This window comes from Anastrepha ludens, chromosome 6, assembly GCF_028408465.1.
Source record: "Anastrepha ludens isolate Willacy chromosome 6, idAnaLude1.1, whole genome shotgun sequence".
Lineage (NCBI taxonomy): Eukaryota > Metazoa > Arthropoda > Insecta > Diptera > Tephritidae > Anastrepha > Anastrepha ludens.
The window spans coordinates 123,026,803-123,050,729 of record NC_071502.1 but is presented as its reverse complement, the minus strand read 5'-3'; the positions used below and the strand labels follow the sequence as shown (position 1 = coordinate 123,050,729).

Below are 23,927 nucleotides of genomic sequence, written 5' to 3'. Positions count from 1 at the left end.
TAATACCCATACATTTTGTACAATGGTTACTTTTAAATAATGTCATTTGGTGCGAATATAGTTGAAAAATGTGGATTTAATGCCGTACTTAAAGTAACTTTGTCGAACATTTGAATTTACCACTAACTGTAGCGTAACCTCTCATAACGGGCACCTCGCGTGAGCGGACATTTTGTTCCATACCAAATCGTACGTGTCGGAAGAAGTGGACACCTCTCTTGGGCGGACAAAAGCTAACGCCAAAGGAAGGTTTCACTGTATATAGATTCACCATCGTATTGGACCATTGTTTCCGCTCGCGAATGAGGATTACAAAATTCTTAAAATTTATTTCGTTGGCAACTCTAATACCGAAATGCGTCTAATATTTGGAGTCTTGCAAGAACTTCTACATGAACTCAATGTTTTGGTCCGGTTGTTCAAGACGTCGTTTGCAAATATGCCTTCTCATGACACAAAATCATCATCGGAGCGTTATACATTTCACTGGCAATCTTGAACCTCACGAGGTGCTCATTCCGAGAACTCTGATGATTGATTTTGAGTTGAAATTTACTCCGTTAGAAGTTCATCTTGCATTTGCCATGTCAATGAATAAAGCGGTGGCCGGTCTTTGGAAATATGGGGAATTGAGCTTGAGATCCCGTGCTTTTCGCAATGCATTGATTTGAGTACAAAGAATTCCAAAAGTATTTCAGACATTTTAATCAACTTTTGGGTGGCGCGAAGTTCGCCAGGTCGGCTGCGATATGTAAATGAGTTTTTTGCAACTGCACAAAATCGTAACTAAGCTCAATTATTTGTGCGTAAAAACTGTACTGACATTAGAAAAAAAAATGTTTCAGCTATTGTTGGTTTTTAAAATTAGTATATCAAATTAGTAAACAAATATTTATGCATATAAACTTTACTCAAGGAAATAATCTCTTGGCTTCTTGCTTATGTATATTAAACGAAAACATATCACTAATGAAATATGAAACGGTAAAATTATCGCTAAAAAAGTTCAAAAAAAAAAAATATAAAAAAAAAAATTGCAAAACGCTGGTTGTAATAATTTATGAAAAAACGCTTGTAGGCAAATTGAAAAGCTAAAAATGTGTTCAGCAATGCTAATAAATACTATGTATTACCACTTTATGGAAATATCGAATGCTGTAAGCGCGTTTTATAGGAAAATTTTTTATTCGAAACATTTAACCTGCGAAAAATGTTGTTCAGTCATCTGTTTTAGTTTTAACCTACTTTAGTTAAGCTTAATTGTTGTTGGTAACATTTACTTGCGTACATATATAAATATAGGTACATATATACAAAATGGAAACATCATATGGCACTATTGATATTCAAATAGCGTAATTTATAAAAAATAAAAATTAAAAAATATTCACAAATGCTTTGTTTAAAAAGCTATAAAAACGAAATTATGAGTTTTAATCAATTTTAATATTTTTTAATTTAATTTTTTTTTTGTAAATAAGCTTCTTAGTCATTATGAAGCGCAGCTCTACTGGGTTAATTTATTCTAAGAAACAAAATCGTCGGTCCTACGCGCTGCTCATGTGGCTGCGGCGTGTCTGGTGGTAACCATTTTTGAAAATAAAGCGAAATAGTTTTTTTAACTTTATTTGATCCACAACAAATTTAATACAACTACTTATACAATTACAATGCACACTCTCATACAGACATATACGCTAAATACTGATCCAAAAAAAAACATAACACTTTCTACCTCACGCGCCTCACATGCACTCCACCTGCTGATAACGCAGGCACGCTCCAATGTTATCCTCTGCGCTTCCCTTGCCCGCCCCGTTGCCGAAATGCACGCCAACATAGAAAGGCGTAACGGTAGATTCAATGCGGCAGGGCCACGCGCCACTAGAGCAGAACTGCGTGCCACAGTGTACTGGTTCACATCCCGGCAGCGTAGGCGAACCCAACGGACCCATGCCTATGAAGTCTTCCACAATGCACGGCATGGTGAGGCGATCTGTACAACGCGAGTACAGTTGACGCGCGTTTCTCGGCGTGTTGTTGCTATCTCTTTTACTAGCGCGTAACTCGTCGTTGATGTGTCGCCCACTATTAAAATCGAAAGCGCTGCGCAGAAAGCTGAGAAGATCGAAGCCACCACGTATTGGGCCGGGTCGACGAGTTGGCGCGCCACCACCCAAATCAATATCACCACCACCAGAGCCTTCGTCGCCGATTTCGTCACTGAGTGTTGATGAGGAAGGTGTGGCCGGTGTAGTGCTACTGCGCGTGTCCAACGTCGTAGCGCTGCTACTAGCAGGTGCTTCTGAAGACACAGCGGGAGTTTCGGAAGCAGCTGGCGCGGCAGCTAAAAAGAAAAGAAAATCGTTTATGAAAGTTTTAGTTCCTCACAGTGCGTTACACTTACACGACATCTCTGTGCTACTTGCTGGCGTCGCGCTACTACCGACAGCCTCCGTAGGCATGGTCGCAGCGCTGCTATCTGCTGCTGCTGCTGCCGATGTACTACTATCCATTGCGCCGGCAGCGGTGCTCGTTGCTGCGTCGGGTGCTGTTGCGCCTGCCAATGTTGTTGTGGCATTCATCATCTGCAACATATTAGGATCATCGGCGAGCACAGGCGATGGCATTGTGGGAATGACATCCATCATAGGATTACCGCTAGTACCAGCGCCAGCACCACCACCTCCGCCCATCATGCTGCCCATCGCACCAGCCAACATAGGATCCATCATCAATATAGACGCGCCCATATTTAACATGCCAGGCTCACCGGCACTGCTTGGTCCAATACGAAACGATTGCTCATCGCATGGCTGATACATAATCGAACACATGCCTTGTTCCTGACGCATGCAGATGCGATAATTCTGATTGGCTAAATGCCGTCCGTTTTCAGCGAAATTGAAAGTCTTTAAATGGGTGTGAGTTTTTGTTTAAAATTGAAGTCAAACTAAATGAACAAACCTGTATGATACCCTCAGTGCCGGTGTGGTATTGCAAACAGCCGACTGGCGCGCGTTGGCTGAAGGGAATTTGCGCAATGCGTATCTCCCAGAGGCGTATGGGCTGAAATCGTTGCGTGAAGTTCATGCTGAGCTCGATTACTGGCATTACGTTGCCGCTGCTGTTCGGATAGAGCTGACTGAAGGTGAGTGGACGCAGGTTGCCAAAGAGTGTTTGACGGGGAGCTGCGGCGCCGCCGACTTCATAATAAACTGTGTTAGAAATTTTCTTGATTACTATGAAAACTCTATTTGGAAAACCATTTCTTCTAAAATGTATGCCAATTTCCATTACTTCTTCACACTTTGCATGCTCCCAGTTACGTACCGTGCTGACCGCTATTTTGTCCACACAGTGTCAGCTCGCCGCTTGGTCCGCCGTTCACTGCGAACACATCCCCATCACAGATGCCAGTGCGTCGATTCGGTTGTCCCATTGAAAAGTGATAGAAATCTATGCGCAGCTGGCTGACTTCATTGCCCATCAGTTGGATTTTAAAGTTGCAAGGCGCACTATAATTGCTTGGCATGAAACTGGGGAATTGTGGTGACACCAAGTAGGTGATGTTGTTGCTGATGGTGGTGTTGCAGCTGGCGATGACTGCATTTGAATATAGAAAGTTGAAAGTTTTAAATTTTAATTATATCTTACGAGTCAGAGCTTCACTGCTACTCACATATACAGCATACACCGAATCCCATGGCACACTCGCCTTTCGCGGTACCACCTTTGGCGCGGCATTCGTAAGCATTGAAGCAGTTGCCAGTGCGTCGGCCATCATCGGAAAGACATTCGCCATCCACAGGTACAGGGAAAAGGTGGATCACTAATGAATGCAATGATGCAGAAAAAAAGAGAATTTTGGTTTACATAGATTATTGCTGCTATTTAAGTTTTTGTCTGGAGTTCTTAGACTTCCGTCTATCACAATGGATCGGCAACGGTCTAAGTGAGTGGGTTTAAAGACCGACTGCCACTTCTTCTAGTCTGCCGTGAATAATAATTTAATCCGAGTGTATTGCTTGCTGACTCTGACGCTGCTCTGCGTTAAGGCAGAGTATATACGAAAGAGTACTCGTAGTGAGCAATGCCATAAAAAGTCAGCAGATAAAAATCAGAGGCCATTCATTGTTCATCTTTACTTTGCTGCTTAGTGGAGTTGGCCCACAGAAAACAATCACAAAAGCAGAAATTTTGTGAAAAAAATTTATTTTTGTTTCCAAAACTTTTGTAGCAATAGAAAATAGTTGATCAATTTTATTAATGCATAGTGATAGTAAACATTTTGAAGTTCGATAGGACAAACCTAGTATTGTAATCGGTGCCACTTTGCCACATAGACACTCCTCTTTTGAAAGTTTATGCAATTTATCCCAAAACCGACCTTCGAAGAGAGATTAGCTTTGCAACACTAAAGTCCCTGTGCAAATCGGAGCAACCATACATACATATTTTTTGATTTTATTTCATAAGATGTGGGCTATTAATGAATATTGCATTCTAGTGCCTGATATACGTATGAAGATTGACAAAAGGCTGGAAAATTTGAGAAACATGTCAGCAAGGTGTCAACTACAAAAGCAACAAGTAAAGCAAATCTCAGTTCGGATTTAAATGTATATCTAAGGAGCCTAGTTTTATGTATGGTGAAAAAAATGAATAGGAGTGGTCAACATCAGACCGTTAACCGGCTCTCAGCGATTTTGAAATAATCAACTGATTTGCTGACGCAACCGGAGTCATGCCAGAGGTTTGTTTGCGAAAAAATTGAGTTTGTGTTGCTGATATACGAAAAAAATGAACACTATCCCTGCTCATGTTACTTCATGGACGTCTCAATAACGGTTGTTTAGACAAGTGGGTGAATACGTGTGAAATGAGCGGGCGGAATTCCGCTGCATCTACTCCCATAAATTTGAATAACCTTTGGTTTTATTGGTCCCTAACAGTCTTCTATCAAGTATAAAAAAGTATTTCTGGAAAAGTTGGAAAGGTGTCCATGCCATTTACCAAAGTCCATGTATAATAAATATCTTTTTAGCATCAGAACTGGCCGTGGTAATGGTTTTTACGAAAGCCGCCTCCAGTGTATCGAAAAAGAGTAAACCAGTTTTAATTGAGATCTTCATATCAAAATTTATTAAGTGGGGTTAGTATATCTCCAGTAATACTTAGGGTGCTGAATGAAGTGTTGAAACATTTTCTGTTCGTATTTACATTTTTCTATTCCTCTTGCTTTTCTTTTATTTTCTCAATTTTATGTTGAATTTTGGATAAGCCTGTTGAAAATTACAGACATTTACTGTGTGAAAGAAATAAAAAGCACTTTCAGTTACATTTTTACATAAATTTAGCTGAGTTAGTTTCCAAAAACTAATTCTCTGGGGAGTTTGCAAGCCACTTATTTGCTCACTTCTTAAATTTCGCTATGGCTTAACACATCGGTATTTTGTTTTTTGTTTTACATTCACGAATGACTCAACAATTTTTGTACACTCATGTCAATTTGTGTTTTTGTTTTTATTGACGGAGAAAGTGTATGCAAAAAAAATACTCATACGCACGGGTCACTCACCTCGATTTTGACGATTGTTTGGCAGTGCAAATATCGTATGGTTTCCCAAGTGTTTTACAATGGTATTCATGGAGGCTCCTGTAAATAGGATAAAAATTGTATTTATTTTTTTTGAAATGTTGAAATGCATGTATTGCCACCAACTGCTTACCACGCTTTTGCTGGCCGCCCAGCTTCTGCTGCATTTGCGTACGATTGGTAGCTCCTTCAAGCGGCACATCAGTTTCAGCTTCACCAACGCCAGTGGCAGCAATATTCAACAAAGAAGCATCGAAGTTTGGGCCAACATATTGCAAGGCGTCGTGCGCTTGTAGCAGCAGCACCTCCGACTCTTCCGCGGAGTCTTGCCCACTCACCACCCCATTCGATTGCTCTGCCGCGTTCCAAATATCAATATGTTGCAGACTGGCTGGCCAAGCGGGAGCGGGACCATGCATTTCGGTTGTGGTCAAATTTGAATTGTGCAAGGCGAGACTAGGTGCTGCTTGCGCCAGCCGTGGTATAGAATTCGTGCAGCAAATATTTAGTACCAATAAAAATACTGTCAAGCGCATCAACTGCTGCAGCGGAATAAAACAGCTATAAATATCTGAGTTCAATATTGTTGTATGAGTACTTTTCACAATTTGGCATAAACCGTAAATATTTATTTCAAGCGTTCTCACTGCTACCTGCAGTCCCAATCTTTTGCATTCCATAGCGCTGATGGCCTTGGATGCAAACGAAAGAAGTCAATATAAAAAAATTAAAACAAAAAAAAACAAGTTTTTAACTTTCTTGATAATTAAAAATTTGCGCGTCTGCACTTCAGCAGCGTTGAAAACAAAATGCGCGCAGATTACTTTGTTATTGTACTGCGACACACGGCAGCAGTGGCTAAATAATTTCATTGGCAGCAGCAACAGCAGCAGCCTCCAGCAGCGGTGCATTATTATCGGCACGGATATAGCAGCTGGAGTGATACTAACTTACATACCAAACATATACAAACCCATGTACATATATGTGTACACAAAGCCATGCTGCATTTGAGCATGCGTCTAGTCACATTTATAACAACAATAACAATATTGACACAAGTCACAGCAGTGTCTAGTAAATAGTTAATCGAGCTACGAAATGAAAGTGGCGGTGAGAGTGTTTCGCGTCTTTTTCTTGCCGCCACCGCTGCAGTCGACAACGAAAACAACGAAACGTGTTCTTTGAACTTGCTTGCTCCAGCCGTCGGACTCACAACTCTGCCTGCGTGCAATTGTGTCGGCCTCACTATACCATAGCCTATTGGCTTAATATTTGTAGGTATGTGTGAATATTTCATGTGCGTTAGTCGTCATCTAACTACACATCTAACATACTCATAGCAGCAACTCCGCTTAAATGTTGGTCGTACTCCACTTTGCTGCTTTTATTTACTCATCATTGAGGCATTGCGTTGCCTGCTCAAGTAAATTGTCCTCATTGACGCGCTACTTTACAGCGCTTTGATTTGTTATCTTCAGCTTATTGACAGTTTGCGAGTTGTTGCAATTATAGCGTTTGTTGTTGTGGTAAATAAAAAGTAAATTAAATACTATTTTTATGTTGCTGGTATTAGCAAAAATCTGCATAGCTCAATTATCTCGAACGAGTTCGTGACTTAAGTCTTTTGTATCATTGGCAGTCAAAGCCTGAAATTAAATATTTTTTGTAATGTGATTTGCAGGGGTTTCAAAGAAAAATTACAATTCACAAGTGCTTTTGTGTCAATAAATTTAAATTAAACACAAGTTCGAGCTTTTCGTAATATTTGGCAAAACTGTTGGAGAAGCTGTCGCTGGTTGATATCTCACGGAGAATGTTCAATGGCAAAAGAGAAAACGTTCATAGTTTTTAACAAATTTTTTACATTGTTGTAGCAGCATTCCTAACCGCTGGCTGAATAGAAATCCGCCATTTCAAACAATTTAAACCAAAGGGGGTGAGATTAGATGGTTTAAAAGGAATGTGAAGAGTTAGTCTTGCACAGGGCTCCTTTACATATTATATAAAGGGGTTTCCTCCAATCAGAGGTGTTATTTTGATATTTTGATAAAAATGCTCTTTTTTAATATAAATGATCGGATGTTTATTTCATTATAAAGAGGAAGGTGTGCCGTTAATATTGGAAAATAACATCAGGCAAAGGACCTCGTGGTGGCCACGCTTACAGGACAATATCCTTTTAATGAAATTTTCCATAACCGAATTGGAAAGTGGCTGCCCTATGACCTCGATAGCCTCAAGAATTCCATCTTTGAGATCTTGAATTGACACTGGGCTGTTGGCGTAGACCTTCTCTTTCACGTGGCTCCAAAGAAAAAAGTCGTGAGGTGTTAAATCACAAGATCTCGGTGGCCAATTGTGATCACCTCTTCGACAGATAACACGGCCCGGAAACTTTTCCCGTAAAAGATCAATGGTTTCGTTGCTTGTGTGCCATATGGCGCAGCTTGTTGAAAATAAACGTTGTCCATATCAATACCATCCAATTCCGGCCATAAAAAATCGTTAATCATCTCTCGATAGCGATAGATAACACCTGTTATTGAAAAACCCTTTATTATAGTGATGCCTATTATTTGATGTTTAAGCTGCCTTAGGATCTAGACGTAGGGTATATTCAATAACGCATTATAATGCGCAACGTACTTTTGCAGTGTTGGCAATGCGTTCAGAAATGCAAATATGGCAGTACTGCAAATGCATCGCGTTCGAAAACGCCATTTTTGTATCAAACGTCGCGCATTATTTGCAGGAAAAATTTTAATACTGCCAATCTATCAATTGCAACACTTGTCACATTGGCAGTGCTGCCAGCGCTGCAATTACTGCGCATTTATAATGCGTTTCTGAATATACCCGTATTTGTGCTAGCATCAAGCGACTCTCACAAAGCAACTCATCATTTGCGATGGATGGTTGCATATATTTTTAGGTAATGCTGCTGAAACGTAAGTCCTAGGTGGAATATTAAGGGTCTTTCAAAAGAGGCACCTAGATGTTGCTTTAAAACGACACATGTCAGGTCTCACTATTTTTGTTCAAACTACGTCTCTTAACAATTATATGCGCAGAATGATGTCATTTAAATTTCCATCATGAGCACATCTACTTGTAAAATCCGCCAAACAACAGGCGATTCATGAATTGTTGAAATCGCCGAGATATCGATGTTGAAGATTGTTCAGCAGGACTTTACGTTACAGCAGCAATATTCTCAACCGAACGTACAGTTTTTGGGCTGCCATTCCGTTTTCTATCTTCGACTGACCAGTTTCTGGAGAATTTTCATCAACCTTCAACGCATTCAACGCATAATTTTTTTTTTTATAAAATTTTTCACATTTGCTTCTGCAAGTCTTGACAGTCGAAATAAATACCACACAGCATATTTTGAATGCAGTTTGGATGCTGAAAAATTGTTTTATTCTTAAAAAATGTTCAGTATCTTGGCATCTATAATTTTATGTAAATAATTAAGTGCTTATACGTATTCATTTATTTTGAGTAAACAGTTAGTTTCTTTTTAAAATAATTACTTAGGTAAACAACGTTTGTGTGTGTGTATGTATACTTTTTGTATGTATTGCTAAATTTATGTTTTTTTATAATAAGTACATATATTTATTTTATATATATTATTTAGTATATTTTTTAGACATACATATACATGATTGTATATAAATGCTTAGTATGTTTTGCCTTATGCAAAAATATGAAATAACAAGTTACAATAAACAAACAATAGTTGCAAAAGCGACAACCGCCACTTATGCATTTAGTTTGGAATACAGATGAAAGAAGTAGTATGTGTAGAATTTGCAGTTCACATGCGGCAAATAATGGTTCAAGTCACTCAGTTTCGTTAGCATTTACAATATGTAAAAGTTATTTAATGTTTTTTAATAATAATGCCCGCGAATTTCGTATATCTAATGGATGGTTTCACGTAGTACTTATATTTTTTATTAACATTTTATTTTAACAAACTGTACAAAGCCAAAGTAGTCACATATAAGATAGGCCAAAGACATGTTTTTTTATTTTATTTTATAAATGCGTATTTGTGTGCTTAAAAGTAGTGGAAAACAACGATTACGCTAACAAGCAGGCAGTAAATGGCATGCAACGTGCAATTGATAAATTAATTGTGAACAATGATAACGAGACTTGCGACTTCAGCTGTGCGCGCATGCGCAGTTTTCAATCATTTCACTTTCACATAATTACATTCGAAATTACGATTAAATGTATGTAGTTTTTTGGTTTTCCAGGTAAGTAAGAGTTTCGAGATGTGTTTTGTAGGTAACTTGTAACAGCTTAAAGTCAAATGCAACATTTATATAAAATATGGTAGCACATATATACAATTTTTAATACTACAGTACGAAGTTAAAACTTAGCATTATTTAAAAATAAAAATGCTGCAGAAAGCAGCAATATGTAGTTACACTAGACGTATGTTATGTTTAGAACTTAGCAATAAATTGGCAAACAAGCGGATACATTAAAATAAATACATACGAAATGATGTTTGTTTAACACAAAGACTCTTAGAAGTACTGTTTTGCTTTCAAAATGCATAAAACATATTTTTTTTTTACAATTTTCTCATCTTAATACTAATAAAACCTTAATGCGTGTTAAACAAACAATACCTTGTATTAATACTTTTAACTTCTATCCTAACCTATGAAATTAATATGTGTCAAACTCTCCTCAAACAGGCCAATAAAACTACGTTTCGGTCGGCTCCATATGACGATGAACCGTCACCGGCGCTAATATGTAACGCGGCGCAGCCACGTACTCCTCCGCCGAATCAGTGAGTGGCAAAGTCGTCTGCCCATAGGCAGGCCCACTATCGCCTATGTGACGTGCAGGCGTTAGAACCTGTTGAAATTTTTTCGGCGAGTTTATTTGATAACGCGTTGCTACCACATCTTTTGCTTGCGCGGGCGTCGGCATGGGATGGTTGAGGTAGGGGTTTGGATTGTGTGGTTGATGATGACGATTTGTTGGACTCGATATTGATGTTGATATGGACATTGTATCTGATTTGCTGTTGCGTTTATCGTGCAATAATAATGGCTCCGCCAAGGCGAAACACTGATGATCGGAGGAGTCCTCGTGTGGTGTCATTGTGGAGTAACCATGATCCGATTCGCCATTTGGCGGTCGTCGATAGCTGCTGCCAGTGGACATGTGATAAGGTGAAATGTCGGCGGGATGCATGAGGTTGCGCTGTGCAGATGGGTGATCGTAACCACCATTGCCACCGGGTGGATCGTCGTGCGCTTGGCAATCATCAAAATTGAAGCGGGACAATGGAAGCCCATAATTCTCTTCTTGCATGGAGTCCATATAGAACTGCTCTTGTGATTGCGTGTCCATATTGTGTCGATAACAATAAATGGCAAAGCCAATAACGATGCCCAAGACAATAATAGCACCTCCGACAGGACCGAAAGCCGAGTATGTGTTCGGTTTCTGGCCGGGATTATAAGTATGTGCGGCGATTATATCCACGTCGTCTAAATCTCCGTAAGGTGTTAGCGAGGAAAGCACTCCTAAGCAGGAAAGAAATAAGAATAAGAAATTTGGTTTTATATGTAGATGAGTGAGTATAGCGCAATTCCAACTCACCATTAAAGCAAGACACCTGCGCCGCGCAAAAAGACGTTGTAAAGCTGTTTCCGTCCACGTCTTGCTGACACCATTCACAACCCATCACTGCCAGACATTCATTCTGCGTCCCGTATACATCACAGTTGATGTTGACACACGAGTGTAGCAGCTGATGATCCGCGCTGACCGGTGGCAGCGCAATGAAATGTTCGCTTGGCGGTTCGCAGTATGAAAACTGTTGGGTATAGTTCACAAAACGTTCCGCATTTGATTCTGAGGAGTCTGGGTGGCTAGCACCAACTACTCCATTAAATACTTCCATTTCCATGGGGCACTCGCAAGGACATTCGCAATCCATCTGATCCATACGATTACAATTCAAGCACACGCGATCGATAGTACTACAGGGACAGAAGGCACCACCATCGCAGGTCGAATTGAGCACTGCAGCAAAAATATTGCTGCCATATACTAGCGCGATTGCATATTTTGTGCGCTCGCCATGCACGACATTCGTGAGGATATCGCCCAGCGAAGTGTTGAAAACATAGTAGCGTTGGAGCGTACGGTTCTGGTAGTTTGCACAAGCCAATTTACGCATCAGCGATTTGTGATTGAGGATATCATTCGCTAGATACGACTCTTTGTGCGTGAGATGTTCATGGGGTCGGCGTTGATTGCGCGCTGGTGAGCTTGGCTCCAGCATACTAGGATGCGCTATAAGATAACCTTCGTTTTCGAAGAGCAAACATTTGATATGTTTCATATGGCAAAGGGGAGTTGAATCAAGTATCATTTTGTAGTAGTAAGCATATGGTAGGTCTAGCGCAACGATTGCAACCGGTTGGTCGCGTTCGACGGAGTGTAAAGCATTGGATTTGCCCTCGAAAATTGTGTGCGCAATGGTGATGATGTAACCTGCGCCGCCAGCATCTAAATAAGGTTCGGTTGTAATAATTTTACCAGGCTGCAGTAAAGCCCTTCGGAACCACGGTCGTCGAGTGGGATCGTAATTGGTGCTAAGCAAACAACCGGGGAAAACTTGTAGCACACCATTTACTGTGGCGATATAACGGCGTATTATGTAGTTTTTCAGTGTGCCACGTGCGTCTTGATGACGTTTCTTCAAGTGTTGCATGGCGCTATAGAGTGCATTCACCTCGTGTCGAATTTGTGGACGAAGGCCTGGATTGGCTAGGAGACCGGTAGTGTCCTTTAAGTAGGCCATTATACTCTCTACTGTTCGTATTTGGGCTCCCGGTGAATTCACGCGATTATTGTGCAAAAAGGTGAACGGCGACATAAAAGCTGAAGCGCTCAGAAATAGAGTAGGTGCGTCTGTAAAGTCATTAAATTCAGAATATTTAATACGCAAGTAAAAAAGAAAAAACATACCAGTGGTAGCTACTTGTCGAAAGTAGCGACACGTCTGCCCATTTGGTGGCGGTACCAAATCCAACCGGTGATACAGTAACTCCATACTGGACAAATATTCGTAATCATTGTGGTGGAAGCGTGGCACGTTGTCCTTGGGCACACTGAAACGCTGTAAAGAGAGTGGTAGGCTTGGAGGCGCCTGTAGAGTTGCTGATCTTATAGCATTATCAGTGCTCGCTGGCGTTGTCGAGTTGCTGGAGGATGTTTCTGGTTTATAAGTGGACACAAGGCATAGTATGTATATACCCAGTATGGACTGCCATTGATAAATACGTTCAAAAGCCTAGTAGAAGAGTTGAAATAAAAGAAATAATTTATATGGATTTTGAATTTTTGAATTTGAATTTTTTTCATTCCCAACCTCGATCTTACGATCTCTGGTGAGATAAACGCTCGTTGTTATATTCCCCATTTCATCATGCAAAATAAGTCTTCTTGTATAAGCAAAATCAGTTGAGTTTTCCAAAAAGCCAATGTCTACAGGAAACGGTGTCTGCTGCTGCGCCATAGGGCGTGGAAAAGCCGGATGGGCGATGGTTATACCGTTCCGATCGATAAGAAAAGCATAGTTGAATTCGTTTTTGTTGGCATTTTGTGCTGGTTGTCCATAACTGATGACATCTTCGATCAAATCGGCTAGGTAAAGATTCACACCCACCACACCAAAAGGAGGCACGGCATGCGTTACCGATATAATAGAGTCTGCAAGTCGATTGAATTTCCATTACTGATTCCTGTTCATACATCTACTTTACTTACCTTGGCTATTTGGTTCCACCACCGGTAGTTGCACTTCCAGACTCTCGCTCAAATATCGTTCCCTAAATGTGTGCTGAAAAAGGGCAACGCTTAGCCGCATCAGATCATTCATTTGCGCCTTAGTGAGTACGAAAAATTTTCCCGCTAATTGCTGTTGGTCCGTATCATTTTCACACCATTCGTTTACTGGTATTTTGTACTTTGTGTAGTTTTGTGTGGCAATATCGGTAAGAAACTGCTTCTCATACATGATACGCTTTTCATCGGTGACCACAGCGCAAGTGTGTATCACAATTGGATCTATCAATTGACGCTGACCGTTGGCAATCACCTGGAGTACATGCATTGTATCGGAGAGATTTGTGAGTAGTCCCCGGGTGGCATAAACGAATTGTATGGGGTTTTGTTCAGTGATTATGCTGCTGTTCTGTAGTTGATGAATCACTTTAAAGGCATACTCGAAGCCAAGAGAGTGATTCGTTTGGCCATTCGTCACTACAAGTGAGTGTATATGGTTAAGAATCTCCTCTTTGCGTGGACGTGTCGCGTAAAATACGCTAGTTGACATGTCGTTAGGGTAGGGTTCGAACTGCATTATGTGTGCTTCATCGGTAACAGTTGCGATAGAAATTAAATCGGTGGGCGATAGCAGTTGCAGAATATTGGTTACTGAAAATTAAATATTAAATGATTTAAAATAAGTTATAGTTATTAAGTAATAAATGTTGGCCATAAACGTTTACCTAATGCCTTTGTTAGTTCCAACAATTCCATATTCATTGCCGAACCAACATCCAGCAAGAGAAAAACGTATTTATTTTTTATAGATGATACATATAATTGCTGGAAGTAATTCTCCGTATAATAGCGTGTGCGCAAATCATCGGCATGATCACTACGCGATAGAAAAAAGATATGTTTAAAGTGATTTCCTAGGAATTTTAGTTTCGTATTAGTCGTAGTTGTAATTGTTGGGGCCGTGCTGCGTACATTCGACGACATTTTAGGATGCTCAATTGAAAAATCACTTTTCATTAGTGCATTCTTGAGCGTTTGTAGTTTCTCGAGTATGTACGCGTTGGCGCGTGCCTCAAAGGAACCTTCATCCATGAAATAGTTGCTCATGTCGAACTGGCGGTAGAATTGTGATTTATGGGTCTGTGTTAATGTTGAATCAGTCTTAAGGTAGTTTAATATTTGTATTTGTTTTTTGTTGTAATTTGATTCAGTGGTCATAAATCCTTTACTTTCGCTTGTAATTGGTTGGAAGCCTTGAATGCAGGTGTGCAAATACATATGCAGATTACGCACTCCATGACCTGTAGCAACTAAGCCATCCAAATCGTCGATTTCAATGTCGAATTCATCCTCTTCGCTGTCGTCATCACTTACGCCTTCTTCTTCGTCGGCGTCGCTTTCTTCTTCTTCCGAATCCTTATCTTCGCTTATATCACCGTATTCAGTGGCTTGTAGATGCTGTTGCAGCAGTACTTTTGTGATGTTGAAACGAAAGAAGTCACGCAACTCCAGCACCATATGCGTTGCTTTTTGCAGTTTCTTTGCAAGTCGTTTGCTGAATAATTGCAGGTCACGCTGAAGAGTTGCCGACGCAGAATTGTGTTGTGTCTCACTATTATTTTTAAATATGTTTATGCTGACGGCAGCACCATTGCTGCTGAAATGCATGGAGTCAAATAATTCCTAGAAAAATAGGAATTAGTTTAATTTTTATGATATCATGCGTTTGAACTCACCTGTATGGTTGCAACTCGCATTTCAACATTACGTATGATTCGCAGTCGTGTGTCGATATTGCGTACAAGTTCCAGCACATTTTGCTGGTTATGGTAATTTGCAAAAAACACGCTGGTCGAAGTCTGAGCGAAAGGGGAGGTAACTCCCATAGCGCCAACAATACTCGATTCACTTGTATTGCGTCTCAAAGGCACTTTTTGTGGCGCAACAGAGACACCAGCTCCTGCTGCTGACACCGGCAATGGAAGCGTATTTACATTGACAGTGACAAAGTCCTTTGCTACCGTCGGCAATTGTGTGGTTACACTTAAGTTTGTATGAAGACTAATATTACTTAATAATACAGGAACATTGCTGTTGGTGTGGCTATTAATTGCTGTTTCATTCTCGTTGAACTTATCGAGCACAACGGCGTCGCAGCTAAAGAGCAAAAAGAGAATAAATATCCGATCCATATTGCTATGCAGTGTTGACTTCTGCTTCGAGGATGCTATTTACTATTTGATAAGCTTTCTTGGCAAGTTTGTTCATAGCCTGTTATTGATACGTTCTGAAAGTTTATTTGATGCTTACTCGCGGATGTAATGATTTTCTGAAAGCAGAAAACGGGTCTATTTTTAAACAAATGCATTTTAATGAAATGAAAGAAACACGTTTTACATGTTCGTTAAATTTAATTGCTCGCTGTTGTAAAATGTGTTTTTGGAGAAATGAGTTAACAAGCGAACTGCGGAAATATCTTAAATTTAGCCGTCCAACAGTTCCTTTTTATCAGTCAATGAAATTAAGGTTTATATTCGAACACATTCAGCCAGCATGAGTATGGACGAGTTTTTGAATTATTGAATTTTTATCCCTTCTACTTTTATTTCGCAACACAATTTTCTTCGTCCAGCCCGCAACCACATAACACGCTTGTTTTTTATATCAATAGAGGCTCGCAAATATCAACAGATCGCGAAAGCAAATGTAAATATTTATATTGAGCCATTCCCTTTCGCACATAATCTTGCTCACGTACAAAGCAACAAATAGAATGCTGGCGCGGCAGACTTCAATCGCTGACATATTTTGTTACTTGTATATGTTTTTTGGACGGCTTTCATTTTTTTGTTTATTTATTCTTCTTTATACTTTGCCGTTCCCGCATCACATTTCCTGCACCACATTCATACAAACTGGCTTACAATATCAAGTAAAAAAGACTGAAAATATTTCCAACGTGCCTCTACTTTGCAGGCTTTTGTTCAGTTTAAACTTACAAATTTCAACTTTCATTTTGTTTGATTTTGGTTAGTATTAGTTACACATTATTTTATTGATATTTTTATTTAAAATAAATAGTTTTATTTATGTTTAATTTATAAAAAACTTCAATTGTAAAATATCGGGCAGTGCACAATCAAGCAATGAAAAACAGTGCTGCATTTGCGAATGTCATGTGGGACGAAACCGAAGAAAATAAAAGGCACTGGAATATAAGAAAAGCAGTGGATTTCGGGATTTCGATGTGTAAATGATTTTTTTGTAATTTCATATCTTTATCCGTTTAAACTCAAACCTTAACGAGTATAGCTAATGTTTTTCCAACAATTTTTTTTATTGATACTTTTTTGTAAAGAGGGCGTTAAGTTTGTTTATGTCCCAAAAGACAAAATGAAAAGAAACTATTGGGTAAAATCGTTTGACACTTTATTGAAACCAGGTGAACAAGTTTACGTGTATCACTTTTCGGCAACAGATTTTGAGATCGGGCCAGATAGAAAGGGGCCGAAGTAGTCTAGTGATGCTCTTTCGATGCTTATTGATATTTTGTATTGTATGCACTCGAGACGGAACATCTTTCGATTAACGCTTCTACGCAAAGAGAGTAAACCCTTTTTTATTTAAAGAGTTTAATTTTATTTAAACTAATTTTGATTTAGATCATGTACTCAAGGAACGACTTGTGAAACTGGATAAATTCCTAATTAGAAGCTTGGAGGACTAAGCTAAAACAATTGGGTTCAATGGGCTTGCAACTATATGGCACAGGCCATATGGATTATCAAAGATCTTCTGAGAATGGGAAAAATATCTTTTTTGTGGGAAACTTATAGTTTTTAAGATATGGGTTGTCAAAGCTTTTGTGAAACGTACTGAAAGTTGCAGAAATTGTTAAAATCTAACAATTAAGTTGAAAATACTCAGTTATATTTTATTTCTATATGGCTTTGGTTATCACAATTATTTGTCAAACTACGAGCTTTTAAATCTGGCAGCGAAATCAAAAAGATGAGGTAAAAAATGATAAAATTGTGTTTTTAAGTGAAATAAATAGTAACATTTTTTATAAACAGAACTTTATAACGGTATTTCACAAATTAGAGAGAGCACCAATTAAGGTGCAATAAAAGAGTTTTGTTGGTAGGAGGTGGAAACCGAACCAGTAACTTCTTTGACAAACTTTTGCGTGACATTTCATTTATTTATTTTGTTATCGCAATAATTTGTAATAGTCATTACATTCTCTATCGACAAGTTACGTCGACTGTTATCATAAACGGGTTTTCAGGATTGGAGTGATTTATCAAAAATTTTGATTGCACATAGAATTTTATCAGGTGAGGTCTGGGTTTGTCCCAAGGATCTTTTCAGAATTTTTTTGGTTGGTGGTTTGGTGCTGTTACCCTCAAATTAGAAAATAGTTTTGTAGAGGGGTTTTCAGAGGAAGCGCAAAAAAGTTCTTTGAAAATAAAACATGTAAAATTAAGATTCCTTAGGTTACTCTATTTATTAAAAATACGAAATTATGGAAAGTGCCACCGTGAGCACGTCTAAATGTAATTGTTGAGAACGTCGAGATATCGGAGTGAACGCTGTTATTTTTATTTTTGAATTTATGAACAAATTAAGCCACAATATTGATATAAATAATAGATTAGATTTCATAGATTAGATCCCAAAATTAAGCAAATAATGTATCCGGTTATTTGCAAAAATATGTATGTATGTATATGATTCTTAAACTTGTTTCGGAACATAAAAATACAATCTTAAAAAGTAAAATATTCTTACTAAATTGGCGCGTGTGTACATAAGTTTCTAATTAGTAATTTAATATTGATGCTGTTTTTAAACGATTTAAATTTTATTTCTTAAAAACTCTCACCACCTGCCCGCGACTATTATATTTAAAAATTGGGTCGTTTATTTCGTCCACTGGCGTATAGCGCAATTGTGCTGTGAAACCACCATTACCTCGCGCTTCCGCCTCACTCTGTGTGGTAGTAAAACGCACCAGCTGCAGGCGATTGTCGGGCCCTAGAACATAGTATTGGCCACGAGTTGCGCGTGATGCAGGATAGCCGCCACTTGACGGTTTTGCGCTGTCGGCATCAACTTCCTGAACATCAGCTTCTGATGCATCATCATCACTTCTCACTATTTCTCCCTCCTGTTGCCGGTTGTAAGCTTCTGCTGCTAAATTGAGAGCTTCGACGGCTATACGTGCACCTTCTTCCACGTCACTGTCTGCCTGTTGAGGCTCAAAGTCACGGGAACCGGGATAGTTGATGGTGAATTTCTGCTCTTGTCCACCACTTGGTGGCCCATATGTTTGTGCTGGCTTGGAAAATTCAGACTGCTGTTGTTCTACGAGAGTGAAAAATTGCCGTTGTTGATTGGGGAGCAAAGGAAGACGTTCTCTGCGTTGCTGTTGCTCTTGTGTTCCTGATATTTGGAAAACTTGCGCTTCTTTTGACTGTTGTGGTCGAGGGCCAGATGATTGCAGTATGAATTGTGGGGCTGGTTTTTGATAAGGTGGCCGTTGAACTTTCAAAAAGTCAGTGATTTGCTTTCGCGGTGACAAATAAGTACTCGCCGGTTGTCTGTTGGCTGAATTGAAAATATTATTTTGAATTTGACCGGCGTAGTCCACACGTTCTTTATTGATCTCCACAGCAAATGTGCGTTGGTGTTGTTTCTGGCGCTCCTTTCCTACGTCACGTGATGGCGGCAGATAGTCGTTGGGCAGATTGAAAGGGTGTTGTGGACGCCATCCTGCGGCGGCATAGGGTGCTTCGCATGTAGCGGAGTTAATGTAGAGCGAGACAATTAAACAGATCTGTACAAAAATTGGATTATAATGGCTTAAAGTTTTTGTGTTTACTTAATTTGGATCGACAAAAATCGGCGTGTTATCATATACATATGTATGGTTTAGTTTTATTATATATATGTATTAAAGTAAGCTTTTATAAATCAAAAAGATTTTTCGTACATTTTCGAAAATGTTCAGCACGTTTTTTATTTTGAAATGTATTTTATTACTATATTTGTGGACTAATTAAGTTTTTAACAAATTTTGAAATATCTGCATATTTTAAACTTGAAAGGTGTTATTTCTCAGCTTTTGAAGTATTCTTAAATTTCTGTTTTCATACTCAACAATGTTCACTTAGAAATTCGTTAAGCACACATTTTTATTTTTGAATATTTTTTTGATATTCATTGATTTCTTTGCATTTCACTAACCTTTAAGTACCACATTTTTCAATAGTTTCTGAACCACAGCTTGACGATTAATTCCGACAACTGATTTCGTTCAACAAAACAAAACACATTTTTATACCCAAAAATTCAATATGAAATGCAATGTGCAAAATATTCAGTGCAAAAGCATACAAGTAATCAAGTTTGCAAAAAGTGTTTATTAAAATTTTAGGCACGTCCTAAGCAAATGCACTAAACTGTGCTAAGGTGCTATGTGTAATGTTCTCTGCAATGTTGCTGATGTCAACAGAAAATAAAAGGGTGGGATTTACGCATGCGCGCATTAAAATATTTTACACGCATGCACGCGCAAAAAAAAAAAAAAAAATTCAATGTGTAGCGACAATTATTACAATTGACAAACACCAAAAAAATGAATAAAACTAAGAGTACATAGCCGCAACCGAAATGGGCAAAATCCTCGTTGCGAACACTGATGAATATTAATTTTATGTTTATAACGAAATTTACTCTTTTTTGACATTTGCGGGGTTATCACGTTGCATTACAAAGAAAATTGTGCAATATATAGATTTGTTAAATTTTTTCTGATTTTAGCTCATTTAATTTAGCACATGTTGTATGTAATATCTGTGTGTATGTACGAATGTAGAAAATACAATTTTTAAAATGCGCACACGAGTAATGGATTTTGGCATACACGTTGGGCTGGCACTTTTATTGCTGCTGACAGTTTATTAATTTACTATTATACTTTATGGCGTATATGCTTTCCGGTTTGAGACATTTTTAATAAATTTTTAACCTTGATATATGCAGAAATGCCCAAACTCAATTTTTTTAAAATATTTTTTAGATTTCGGTAGACCCCCTCTAATAAAATGTCAAATTAAAAAAATGTTACAGCATTAACTTGTAGGAAATATCACAGCTGTAGAATCGAATCGGAGTTATTTTTCTTCTTAAGTGAAATATGCTACAACTGGTTCCTTATTACCTCTCTTTACTAAGAAAGGCTAGTTTCATCATAACACTGGCGAAATTCTATCGGTCAGCGATATGCGAAACAATTCCTAACATCGGACAGAGGAATTTCTGATAAACTTTCGCTCAGCAGAGTAGACTTAAGACTTTTAACAGGCTACATTACAGGCCACTGTAGCCAGTGAGATATCACTTAAACAAAATTGATCTCTCTGAGACTATCCTCTGTCGATTCTGTGAAATGAACACTGAAAATTCAGAACAAATTCTTTCTTTGGTGATATTGCCGTGCATTTGTTTAAACTATGATACAATAAGCCCCAGAATGTGCTCAAATATTTAAAGGGCCCTCAAGTAGGCTTTGCATGAAAGAGATATTTTGGTCGCATTGCGCAGTAGCCTAATAAATAAATAATAAATAAAAATAGATCATGTACCTAGACACATTCATACATAATATATTTAAATACAAATAAATGCCTTGAGACATCGTGCTAATTACTAAATAAAAAAAATTGTAATTTTCTGCTTCTGCCTATCTAAGAGGTTTATAAATGATCTTAGTATTTAATTGTGTAACATATGCAAATTTGCTGGTTTGTGCACAATGAATAAGCAAAAATATAGAATTCATACAAACTCTACTCTACAACATTTATTTACACATAACCATCCGTCCGTACAAGCCATATTTTGAGCTGCGTAATGTGGGCAGACAAGTAAATTTTTATAGCGACTACCGGACCATCGTAGACATGTACACAGACAGACTACAACCATATGCACATATGTTCATACAAATATGCACATCAATGCTAAAACACGGCGCTGTAAATATGTATTTACGTGTGAGAACCAGTGCCTGCATATGAGTTCACTGTTTTGCAAGTTTGTCAGTTGATGCAAACGGACTGTAGTCTTTGACCTTTCTTGTACTGCCTTTTTTTTAACTTAACTTCAACTTCAACTTGACCGTCAATAATATGCATTTTAATTTTAAGCAAACGTACGAGTATATACCCCGTTAGTTTATGATTGTTCTTTGGCCACTTAACTGAAAAGTTACAAATTTGTGCAAAAAATTAAGACCACAGAGAGTTGAGTGTTTTTTAATGAATCCAGATATGGATGGTAGGAGAGAAATGAAATATCTCTCACAGACGAAACACGCACGCAGAAGTAAAACCTTGTTACTTCAGCGTCTGTTTCATCAGTTAGGTGCGGTTAGAGCTGGCGTCTGCCTTGAATCAAGCGGCTCGCTCTATACATGCCAACTTCGACTTTTACTCAATCCGGATGCTTGAGCATGGATTCAAATCCAAATGGAAATATGTTTCCATGGGATAATCGGTTAATTTCAGAAAATTCATACAGAAATATAAAAACTATGTGCGAAACAATTAGCTCATTAGCTCATAATGTTCAGGTTAATCACTCTATGTGTAGCAAGAAAAGGAACATCAATTATTCTAGGATTGAGATGAAGCGCGGATTAAAACGTACGAATCTAAATGAAAGCCACAAATTAGATAAACTACGTAATGAAATACACCGATACAAAATTTAAATCATTGCGATACACGTTCTACTCCGACAGACCGGACAGAGACGGTAGCAATCCTCATGACAAAAGCAGTATCAAAGAGTATTTTCTAATAAACAAGCAAATAATTAAAATAAAAAGAAACGTTATTTTAATTGACAAATCGCTTATCTTCTTATGCCTTCATATAGTTTTAATAAACCTGTGCTCTTTAAATGTAGCAAACAAATTGTGATGTCCGAATAAACCGAAGCTTCATAACAATTTTGTGAATATGTTTGTAAGTATGCACTTAAGCAAATAACTGTAATTTCTTGAATATGTAAACGCCGTTGAGTTGAATGTCCGCAGGCTCTTCAAGTATCACTTTCTGTTAATTTAAGCCTATTTATTTATCGCCATTGCAACTGCTAATTTAAATTATAACTATCATACAAAATGTTTCTATTGTAGCTGTAACTCAAATAATGCGCTTTGTACTTTAGTCAATAATTTTCGGGCATGATGCCATCATTACGCCTACTTGTAGCATGAAAAAAATTGTTTCTTTCAAAATAATTTCCGACATCTAAACATACCAACAAATACCTACGTATATACACATGTATGTACTTAAGTGCTGCTATTAGATGGCAAGTGCTCGAGCACTTGTGCACACAATCAAATGTTTCTTTGCTTTTCAGTCAAAGCTGCACTTAATGAACACTTGAATGTAAAAATAGCAAAAATAATTTTTTTGTTGCTATCAAAAAACCCATTTTCCTAAAACTATGGCAATTTCAGCACGGCAGACGTCACAGCCCACACCAACGTTCAAACAATAATAGAAATATAAAATACCAACAATAAACAATAAAAAAAGTAATTGTAGCGCAGCGCCTTTGGCAACATAAAAACAATATATATGTATAAATAATGTTGATGAAGCGCATCCCATTGTGGGTATTAAAAGGCGTCTTCTGTATGTATTTCTGTATATGGGATTTATTTAATAACTTATCGATAGTTAAAAAAAATATTGTGCGCTTATAAATACCTATTTGCCACTTCAGTTTGTTGGATTGTGTAATGAGTTTGCGGTTGCGCATACGCCATCGCCGGCTTTGAATGACGTCTGCCCCTACTTTGGCTTGTAAGCTGCAACAGACATTTTACTCGTATTCCACATGAACTGTTACAGTTTAAAGCCACTTGACACGCTTTTAGAGTGCAAGAGGCTTTCAAATGTATTTCTTATTTTTTATAATTTTTTTTTTAATTTCTTTACGTGACTAGTTTTTACTTCATGTCCTAAACAATTTATATGCTCGTTAAATTATAGCTATCCCGAATAGCTTGTTTGTTTTTGAACTAGAGAATATTATTTTTTTTTAAATGGGCTGTTAGAAAACTGAAATGCAAAAATTAATAGGTAAATGACGGTTTGTAACTCTAAAATGGGCAGTTAAATAAAAAATGAAATTTTTAATATAAAATAATTAATAAAATATAAAGTTTGAAGTTCTTATAAATACAAACATAATTTCTCATATAAATAGCTATGAAACTGCAAGTTACAATTCCAAGAAGAGTTCATTTTTTGCTCATTCATTCATATCAGCTTGTGTTAAATTTTTTCTTCTACACTTTTTCCAATGTCATTACTGATATTTTTATTATGGCATTGCCCTTCGAAATGTCAAAGCATCAGCCTATGCATCACCATTATATCAGTCAACGATTAGTCAG

General features: G+C 38.1%; 3 protein-coding genes across 4 annotated transcripts; all 3 read right to left on the bottom strand.

Moving 5' to 3' along the window:
* Positions 1–1,685: 1,685 nt before the first annotated feature.
* On the bottom strand, positions 1,686–6,330 carry LOC128867277 (uncharacterized). Its single transcript, XM_054108388.1, has 7 exons — positions 5,733–6,330; positions 5,582–5,659; positions 3,683–3,832; positions 3,334–3,606; positions 2,968–3,218; positions 2,408–2,912; positions 1,686–2,347 (listed from the first exon to the last, which is right to left on the bottom strand). The coding sequence occupies exons 1-7, from the start codon at positions 6,277–6,279 to the stop codon at positions 1,746–1,748; spliced, it is 2,406 nt and encodes an 801-aa protein (XP_053964363.1). The 5' UTR covers positions 6,280–6,330; the 3' UTR covers positions 1,686–1,745.
* Positions 6,331–9,003: 2,673 nt separating this feature from the next.
* On the bottom strand, positions 9,004–16,608 carry LOC128866452 (VWFA and cache domain-containing protein CG16868). Of its 2 annotated transcripts, none has more exons than XM_054107209.1 (8): positions 16,441–16,608; positions 15,178–15,770; positions 14,167–15,124; positions 13,424–14,092; positions 13,026–13,366; positions 12,623–12,947; positions 11,246–12,565; positions 9,004–11,169 (listed from the first exon to the last, which is right to left on the bottom strand). In XM_054107209.1, exons 2-8 carry the CDS (start codon positions 15,631–15,633, stop codon positions 10,337–10,339), a joined length of 4,902 nt encoding a protein of 1,633 aa, XP_053963184.1. In that variant the 5' UTR covers positions 15,634–15,770; positions 16,441–16,608; the 3' UTR covers positions 9,004–10,336. The 2 variants fall into 2 exon arrangements, with proteins under 2 accessions (XP_053963184.1, XP_053963185.1); XM_054107210.1 differs by lacking the exon at positions 16,441–16,608 and adding an exon at positions 15,839–16,418.
* Positions 16,609–17,926: 1,318 nt separating this feature from the next.
* LOC128866812 (uncharacterized) lies at positions 17,927–19,764 on the bottom strand. The gene is made up of 2 exons (XM_054107801.1): positions 19,694–19,764; positions 17,927–19,283 (listed from the first exon to the last, which is right to left on the bottom strand). Exons 1-2 carry the CDS (start codon positions 19,706–19,708, stop codon positions 18,309–18,311), a joined length of 990 nt encoding a protein of 329 aa, XP_053963776.1. The 5' UTR covers positions 19,709–19,764; the 3' UTR covers positions 17,927–18,308.
* Between the last annotated feature and the right edge of the window lie 4,163 nt (positions 19,765–23,927).

Bases quoted from the DNA above. Each gene is read 5' to 3' on its own strand.
- LOC128867277 (XM_054108388.1), bottom strand. From the start codon at position 6,279: ATGGAATGCAAAAGATTGGGACTGCAGGTAGCAGTGAGAACGCTTGAA. The intron at 3,833-5,581 runs GTGAGTGACCCG...TGCATTCATTAG, and splicing joins AAACAATCGTCAAAATCGAG to TGATCCACCTTTTCCCTGTA. The intron at 3,607-3,682 runs GTGAGTAGCAGT...ATTCAAATGCAG, and splicing joins ATTCGGTGTATGCTGTATAT to TCATCGCCAGCTGCAACACC.
- LOC128866452 (XM_054107209.1), bottom strand. From the start codon at position 15,633: ATGGATCGGATATTTATTCTCTTTTTGCTCTTTAGCTGCGACGCCGTT. The intron at 15,125-15,177 runs GTGAGTTCAAAC...CTATTTTTCTAG, and splicing joins TGCGAGTTGCAACCATACAG to GAATTATTTGACTCCATGCA. The intron at 12,566-12,622 runs GTATGTTTTTTC...ATGACTTTACAG, and splicing joins TCGACAAGTAGCTACCACTG to ACGCACCTACTCTATTTCTG.